The sequence below is a fragment of the Momordica charantia genome, assembly GCF_013281855.1.
Source record: "Momordica charantia cultivar OHB3-1 chromosome 6 unlocalized genomic scaffold, Mcharantia_2.0 BLBB01000006.1, whole genome shotgun sequence".
In the NCBI taxonomy this organism is placed as follows: Eukaryota; Viridiplantae; Streptophyta; class Magnoliopsida; order Cucurbitales; family Cucurbitaceae; genus Momordica; species Momordica charantia.
Genome location: NW_028275164.1, coordinates 20,458,721 through 20,467,894, shown reverse-complemented (window position 1 = coordinate 20,467,894; position 9,174 = coordinate 20,458,721). Strand labels below are relative to the sequence as shown.

Genomic DNA, 9,174 nt, shown 5'->3' with positions numbered 1-9,174 from the left:
CTAGGCAATGCAACAAAAAGTATGTTTTGTCACTTAAGTGACGAATGCTTTTCATCGCTTAGATTCCATATGCAAAGAACTATTTTCGTCGCTCCTACAATTTTTTTTCTTATACGTTTTTCCTTTCTTTTTTGTACTGATTGTGATCGACGTTTTGCAATTTCGTTGTTAAATATAACGACACTCTCATTATTTCGTCGCTAAAAAAGAAAATCTAAACTTTTATCTACTTGACATTATTTATGTCCTGCAATTGTAAAAAATATGATGAATGATAATAGAAGTGAAATAAAAATCATATTATACTTCAAAATCAAAGATAAATGTATAATGTCACAATATAAACAAAAAACTATACCTACAAAATGATAAGAAAAATGTCAAAATCACAAGTGCCAATTACCAAGCTCATGTTGGCAGTTGTCTTTATGAACTAGGGAAGTAGGAAACACATAAGAATTAATTCTTAAGGCAAGTGACTATCATGAAGTCTGAACTGTTCCTTCTCACTTTACCCTAGTCTCTTTAAACCAATGAGCTGCCCAGATGGTTTGTTAACTAGTCTCTCCCCCAAACACCTCATTTAATCTTGCAGATTGAGAATATGACAAACTACTAAATTGAAAGAGAAAAAACAAAAATAAAAATTGAGACCAAAATAGGATTATGAAACCACTTTTTTGTGTTTCCTTATTTTCAAACTTAGGTATTATTGCATGCAGTGACATGTCTTAAAAAGTCAAAATTTAAGCCTCTAATAACATCTCTAAAAAAATTAAATTTTAAAAAAATCAAAATTAAAATTGGACCATTTAGGGGGAAAAAATAAATAAGAACGTCTAAAAAATTCAAAAAGAGTGGGAATGGTTGTCAGCGTAAGTCAGCAAAATGGGGCAATTAAATTGTTAGTCAAAGCCAAAAAGAACATTGTGGGTCATTCTGTGGATATATATATATATATCAAGGTTTTAAATGTCGATGTGGACGGAAATATCAATGTCTCAATTTTATGGGAATATCGATAAAATGTCAATGTCGATGGATATTTTTGTAAAATTTAGAAAAATTAAAAAATTTATAAAAATATTTAAATTAAGATAATAAACGTTTTTCTGTTTCTAAATTAGTTAAAAATAATTAATATTGATATTATATATATATTAGTGATATTTTGTTGATATTTTTATATTTGATCGATTTTCTTGTACTATAATAGAAATGTCGATTTACTTCTCATGTCGATGTCGAACTCGTGGAAATATGAATATGTCGATGGAAATGTCAACGTATCGACGAATATTTCGAACCAGGATATAAACAAGTTTTTGAAAATTCATTTTCAGATTTTAAATTTTAAAAATCACAACAAATGGATCACCAAACGGATATAAATAATTAACTTTATTATTTTTTCACTCAAGATTTTTTTTAATCAAACAAATTAGAAATACTAGAATTCGAACATCCGATCTCAATTGAGACTTTAAGTTCGAGAGTGGAAAGGAAAAAGGTTTATTGAAAAGGTGAGTTTGGCTTAATTCCACTATCCTATCAATATCATCTTAGGACCATTACCAAAGATTTTGATGTTTGGTCAATTTCAAATCTCATACTTTATATATGCTTTTAACATTACAATCAAATAACAACTTGATATGATATTAGGATACAACTCATTAATATTGTGTATTTTAAGGTTATATATATTATATATAAAGTTAGAATACAAGATGTTTCCCTTGTCTAGAAAAATTTCTAGTTTTACCTCAGCACGTAGATCTTTTTCCTCGTCGACTTAATAGTTCAAATGAAATTATAACTTTTTAAAATTAAGAAACTAAATAAACATACCTACCAAAATGTAAAGGTTAAATTTATAATCTCACCTAAAATGGAGAGTTCATATTTTGAAAATATAATAAAGAAAAAGAGGGACGTTGGAAATTAGATTTAGGTAAAAATTAAATGTTGATATCCCAATTAGAAACATGTAGCAATCAATATTCAATATGCAAGAGTGGACTTTGGATACTGCTTCCTTTTTTAGTTTTAATTTTTTCAAAGATAACATTATTTGAGACAAAGATTCCAACTATCACCATCCAACAGCCTTCGGTTTACACTTAAAGATTCGAACCCATGACATTTGAGTAGAAGATAAGTACTTCTTGAGATTGGTAGTGTCCATTCACACTTCTGCTAAAACCTATTTTGAATTTTGATTCTTCCATTTTTCTCCTTTTTGGCTTTTAAAAAGCAAAAATAGAAATATAGTTTTAACAATTTTTCATCTCTTAGTTTTTAAATTCATTTACTATTCCATTTTTTTAAAACTAAAAGCTGATCCAAAATGAAAAACAAAATAATTATCGACACCTAAAGAGTATTTGTGTTTTATGAGGAACTTTGAGTTCCAAATGTTAATGTGTGTTTTGAGTTCCAAATGTTGACTGGAAAGCAATTAAAAAACATTTTGAAAGTGTAAATTCAAATATCAAAAACTTGTTATTGAGCATTTTTTATTTGAATTCTTTGTAGTCAAACCACTCTTGTTGAAAGCAATCCTAAAACTTATCTTTAGAGTGTTTTAGAAGCACTTCCATTATAAAATCAAATAGTATAAAACTAATGCTTCTTTTAGCAATTTTCACTCTTTCAAAAGCTTATTCACTGCTTCAAAAGAAAATTAAAAAAGAAAAATTAAAAAGGAAAAAGGAAAAAGAAAATAAAAAGCTTCATAGAAAGCAAGCTATAACTTTAGAAAATTGAATAAGCATGAAAAACTTGCACCTTTCTTCATTGTTTTATAAGAGAATAAGCATTACATTTTCCAATAATTTGTGAACCAAAACAATGAAATAGAAAACAGGTGTCACTGTAAGTGTACAAAATTAGAAGTGCTGAGAGTAACTTACATGTTACTGTAGTCTGTACAATACAACAACAGCATCAACTGGGAGAGGAGTGTGCTTGGAAGCAATGTGCCTGTAATCTTAACTCTTGAAATATACTTCTGCAGTTGAAGATTCAAAAAGAACGCCTCACGATTTCGGTCCCTTTGGGCATCCGAACGGGGCAGCTATAATGACATAACTTACATGAACACTATGATTTCAACTGGTCTCAATTCCATAGCCACCTTATTTCCCAATGGATTTGAGAAGCAAATTTATCTTCACGATAAGAAGGAACTCTCGACAACGAACGAGAACCCAGTAAGCTTCGGATCGAACTTTTTGCAATGGCAGTGGCTTTACTAACTTGTATTTTTTCTATGTCATTCCCACCAGTGATTAATTGGCCTGTTTTCTTGTTATTTTGATCAGAATGGCTTTGCCTAAAACTATGAGAACTAAGAGCTTGGCCTTCATGGAGGACAGAGTTTAGCTGATAATGCTGGTTTGACACTTTTGGTATTCTCTCTACCACAGGCTGTGTAGGCTGATCTTCTTTGTGGGAAACTTGCTCGAAATGTCTGGGCGCTGAAGCACGTTCGTCTGCACTGCAGTTTAAAATCTGAGAGTTTTTTGCTCCATTTTGCATCTTCTCTATCAAATGATTATAAGATGGATGGTTAGAAGTGTCGTAGCTTTGAAGGTCACCGTCGTAAGAGATGCGGGGTGTTTCATCTATGCCAGGCCCTGGTTTCCACTCGGGTACCAAGGAAGCGATTTCCCCATCGATTTTTTCGGCTATCTTGGTCACATCTTGGTCAGTAATATCAAGCTCTGCTATCATTTCAGTGGCAACTGTTAATGCTGTATCCATCTTGGTGTCAAATGGGAAATATATGTTTCGAATTCGTCCTGCACAGATACCGCATTGTTCGGTAACATTTTTGCAACAATTAATATAAAGCAAGCATTCCACAACCAAAGATGAAAGGAGGAAAATAAATTTGATTCTACCTTCTTTATCTGCAATCCTAAGTCTTAAAACAATACTGCCATCTTCTCTTATCTTCCCCGTAATACTGTTATCAACATTTTCCAATTGGTCATCATCATCATCCTCAAAAAGTTCAGTCCCGTCTGGTTCAGTTTCAACGATACGGCACCTCCATTCATCTGAGGTGTCCAAACTGTAATTGATTGAGCTGAAACTTATTTCTCGTTCAAGAAAAGGCTGCACTATAGTAGAAGCAATACGGTCAAGTTCTCCCTGACAATCTGAAATTTTCGACTTGCTTTCACAATCATCAATTTGTAGAAAAGGATCACTCAAAAGCTCCCTCGCCGAAAGTCTATATGGAACTGGTGCTAAGCATTTCTCGACGAATTGCCGCATGCTTGGATCCTTCACTTTATACAAGGCAGCTGGTTTTTCCCCCTACAAGTAGAAAACATGTTAGGGAATCCACTTTTCTCTTCCCTCAGATGAAGATTAAAGAGAAATACATGCCCGTTGAGAGAGGGAGATCTTACAGAAGTTACTTTCTTATAGATTTGAACAGGATGATTACATTCACTATATGGATATTCAAATGTAACCATCTCCAAAACACACATCCCAAAAGAATAAATGTCTACCAATTCATTGTATGCCTCTTCATACACTTCAGGAGCCATGAACTCTGGTGTCCCTGTAATGTAATAGCAACAATAAGCCAAAAGAGCTAAGGATAACATGGTAAAAGAATTGATGACACCACACCATCTCCTTTCCAATCTTCCTTTCTAGAAATCGAAGTTACTGCAAAGATTTCACAGAATTTGAAGGAGATAAACATACCGACGCAGCGATCAGCATGTGATTTCCTGAGAATCGCAGCAAGACCAAGATCACCAATCTTAATTTCTCCTTGGTTACCATTAACAAAAATATTGTCACACTTGAGATCTCTGTGGATCACAGGGGGGTCCTGGCTATGGAGATAGAGAAGAGCCCTCAAGATCTGTCTACACCATCGCTTCACCGCTCTATTGTTAACTCTACGATGCTTTAGCCGAAACCTATCAGAACCAAACAGAAACTAATTTAAACATAAGTCTAAAAGGAAGCAAGCAAGAATTATTAGAATACAGAATCAAGGGTGTAAGAAGAATGTTCAAGAGCATTCTTACTGCCTCAAAGACCCAGAAGTGAACATTTCAGTTACAAAGTTGATGTTCCTATTTGCAGTATCGACCCAAGAAGTATAGAATTTCATAATGTTCTTATGTTTCAGTGTTTTTAAAAGATGAATCTCAGAGTATAGCCTCTCAAGATCTTCAGGGCATTGGAGTAAGTTACAGAGTTTGACCTGGTTCCAAGCAACTTCAATCCCTTCATACTCATCAAATGCTCTGTAACTGCACCAACAGGACACCCCCAAAAACAGAAATGAATGAAATGGACAAAATCAAACACCTAGAAGACAACAAAGTTGGGAATTCGAGGAAACATGGGAAATGGCCAAAATAAAAACAAAACGAAGAAAAATCAAACCGCGCAGAAGGGATCAAATTCACAAATGGAAAATGTGTCTGAAATGATAAGCAAATTGAGACCTGAAATCCGCGAATGGACATTAATTACAAAAAATGCGAAGGAGGCGAAACTCATACACTGTCTTGGAAGCCCCTTTGCCAAGGATTTCATTGTACTGCAACAAAGAAAAGCGAAAGAATCAGAGCCGGAGCGGATGAACACAGAAGAGAGAGAGAGAGAGAGAGAGAGAGCGGTACTCTTCCATATCTGCCAGACGGATCAATTTCAACATAGCGAGAGGAATCTGGGTGATGAAGATTTGAAAACCCATCGATGGATTCGTCTTTCTCCATATATTTTGAATTTGAGAGCTTCGGTTGTTGGTCGGCGTTGGAATTTCAAGTTGCTTCAGTTCCTCAGTTTTTGGGGACACGCCTATATGGAGAGCACATCTTTTGCAGAACAGCAAGAAGAGGAAAAGGTGCTCAATGAAAGTGACAGCCTTTTTTCCTTTTTTCTTTTTTTCTTTCTTTTTTCTTTTTTTCTCTTTTTGAAACAAAAAGTGACAGCTTCGTTTTTGTGCGAGTAAATTTCTTCCCCTCGTTTCTCACTAGTCATTACAACTGTCGAACCATGTAATTATACCTTCGAATTTAATGTTACATGTTTATTTAGAAAGTTCTTAAAACTTTGAATTGTGATTTTTGCAAACCTTAAATTAAATTAAAGTGCGTACTAGTTTTACAAATGACATGATGAGAACAATATGCTAGGGAAGAAATTCGAATTCACAACTTTTTGATTGAAGACATATGTCAATTCCTACGAAGCTATACTCGAAAAGTATAGTTTATATGTTATAAACTTATACAATGTATTAGAATATATATATATATTAAATTTCACATGCGATCTTTGAATTGAAATAGAAAAAGGTGTATTAACAAAATAGTGGACATAAATATGAATAATAAGAATTTTAAACTTATTTAAAAGTTATGAAATTCTTTTTTTAGTATAACTTGTGGGATGTGGATTGGAATTATAATCTTTTGATTGGTGATAGATGTCTTAACCAGTTGAAGTATATTTAAGTTAGCAAAAGTAGTGAAATAATTATTTAAGGCCCGTTTGATAACCATTTTAGTTTTTTGTTTTTGGTTTTTGTTGTTTTTAGTTTTTGGTTTTTGGTTTTCTGTTTTTAAAAAACAAAAACTATATATGTTTGATAACCATTTTTTATTTTTTGTTTTTAAAAAACAGAAAACCAAAACATGTTTTGTAACATTTTTAGTTTTTAGTTTTTGAAAAGTTAGAAAATTGAAAATAGATAGAGAGAGAAAATTTTATGTTGAGTAGAGATGACAATGATGTGGGTGCGAGTAAGGATATTCTCCCCCATTCTCGCGTGCTCGTGAAAATTTTTAGTCTCCATCTCCACCTCGTTCTTGGATCCGAGAGATGTTCTCAAGAAAAATTATCGGTTTTATAATTGTTTTTAATTATTTTTAGAATTTAAGTATAAAAAAAGTGTAACAAATATATATTAATTATTTAAAAAATGGAATCGGGGACGAGGATGAGGTCGGGACATGCATTTCCTATTTTTGGGACCCGACCCTCCCATAAATTTTGTCTTCCCCTAATGTAAGTTTAAAGATATGTAAATAAACTTTTGGAAGATAAATTTTAAAGAGATAAATAAAAATATTTAGAAAAAAAATAGTGAAAGAAAAGTTAAAGAAAAAAACAGAAAAAGAATAAAGTCGAGGGGAAAATATATGTAAAAGAAAAAAAGAAATTATAAAGAAAGAGAAAAATTACAGTGGAAACAAATTTAGAAATAAAAACAAGATTCAAAATATAATTTTTAGAGATAATGAATAAATACAAAGATAAATAAAAGTTATAGTAAAAGAAAATTGAACGAAAAAATAAAATATAATTTTCAGAGAAAAAATAAATTACGAAGAGAATGAAAAATTATAAAAGATGAAATTTTAGAAAGAAAAAAAATTAGGAAAAATATTAAATTTTTAGGGAGAGTAATGAAACTGGTATGCTAGAAAAAACAAAAATTCATAAAATTTTGGAGAGACTAATAATAATAATTATTTAAAATATGAAACTTTTAAAAAGAGAAAAATAAAGTTTGTAGAGAGAAATTTTAGAAATAAAAAAATTTTAGAGTGAAAAATAAATTTTTTGGAGATAAATATGTGAAAGAAAAAAAGTTGAGTATTAGAAGAAAAAAATCATATTTTGAAAAACAAAAACCTGTTTTTGAAAACTATATATATATATTTTTTAAATTTACCTAGAATTTCAAAATGGTTTTTGAAAAATAAAAAACAGAAAATTGAATTGGTTATGAAACAACCATGTTTTTCAAAAACCAAAAACCAAAAACGAAAAGGTTATCAAATGATCCCTTAATTTAAATAACTTTTTTATGAACTAGTAAGAAACACGTGCGTTTCACGTAGAATCTTGTAGTTCTAAATTAAAGTAAAATAAATAGTGTTTTTTAAGTTTATAATATTATTATTTTAAAGAAACAAAGTGATTATATATAAATATAAATTCAAGGTATGATATTGTTGTAATAAAAGAAGATGATGAAATATTAGCATGGAAAGTAAGTACAAATTTGAAGTGTAAGAAAGATGAAAAAGCACCAACGTGCAAGTTTTTTTTTTTTTTTAATGAATGAACGTTCTTAATTTACCTCTAATTTTCTTGATTATAAATTATTATATTATATTTTATCTTTGTTAAATTGTGTGACATTAAATCATTGAGTTTGTTCATTTTAGAATGAAAAAGAAAGGTAAGAGTGAGAGAAAGAGTAAACCCTAAAAGGTCCAACCTGATGATATTGAGAGGGATAAAAATTGTTTGTTTGCCCTAACTTTGTAAAAATAATTACAACATTTCACATATATAAATAAAAAGCATCAGTTTAAAAAATGAATAATCGAATTTTGCTTTATCTCGATTCCATCGACCACCATCTCGACACATCGTACTCTAGAATTTTTTTCAATCTGAACAATGATAAATTTGGGGAAAGTGAACCGATGCCATCAACTCAGCTTTAATTTGGTTTCTCTTCACTATCAATTCTCATCTCGATCACCCATATGTGCATTGTTGTTGTCGTTGCTAAAGCAAAGAGAATAATTTTCATACCTTCACACCACTTGGAAAATTTTCCACTTTGTTCCATCCACCACCTCTTGATTTTTGGTTGGCATGAGAAAGAGAGGACACATATTTATATATGGATTGGAAGGGGATTAGGAAGATGAAAGGATTGAGAGAGGATATGTGATAATTGGAAGGGGGTTAGGAAGATGAAAGGATTGGGGGAGGGTATGTGGTAGATGAAAGGAGTTAAAAAAAATCAATGAGAAAGATAAAGTTAATGAAAGAAAAATTAAGAGAGAGAAGATTAGTAAGAGAAAATAGGGGAATTTAGAGGGATGGGATCATGATGAAGAGAAGAGATAAATTGAGAGAGAAAGTTTGTATTTAAATGATACAATTGCCATCAAAAGAAAAATGAAGAGAGTTATAATAAGAGGACAAAAATGGTATATAGAAGTTTCTCCTCATCCTACCTTTTATATATACTATAGGTATCTTAGATGTTTATAATGTTTATGTAAAATTTATCCACGTATTTTCATCACATTTAAAACCATGGTGATTTAGATGTTAGGAAAATATGTTGTAGGTATAAACTCTCTAACTAATAAATAT

The 9,174-nt window shown here is 31.2% G+C and overlaps 1 protein-coding gene across 6 annotated transcripts; it reads right to left on the bottom strand.

Annotated features, from left to right (window-relative positions):
* Positions 1-2,770: 2,770 nt before the first annotated feature.
* Positions 2,771-5,910, bottom strand: LOC111020998 (putative serine/threonine-protein kinase WNK9). Of its 6 annotated transcripts, none has more exons than XM_022297827.2 (7): positions 5,667-5,910; positions 5,547-5,584; positions 5,064-5,291; positions 4,732-4,952; positions 4,530-4,582; positions 3,909-4,329; positions 2,771-3,806 (listed from the first exon to the last, which is right to left on the bottom strand). In XM_022297827.2, exons 1-7 carry the CDS (start codon positions 5,760-5,762, stop codon positions 3,124-3,126), a joined length of 1,740 nt encoding a protein of 579 aa, XP_022153519.1. In that variant the 5' UTR covers positions 5,763-5,910; the 3' UTR covers positions 2,771-3,123. The 6 variants fall into 6 exon arrangements, with proteins under 6 accessions (XP_022153519.1, XP_022153516.1, XP_087981884.1 ...); XM_022297824.2 differs by having other exon boundaries at positions 4,425-4,582; positions 5,667-5,908; XM_088125758.1 differs by having other exon boundaries at positions 4,425-4,582; positions 5,243-5,291; positions 5,490-5,584; positions 5,667-5,893.
* Positions 5,911-9,174: the final 3,264 nt, after the last annotated feature.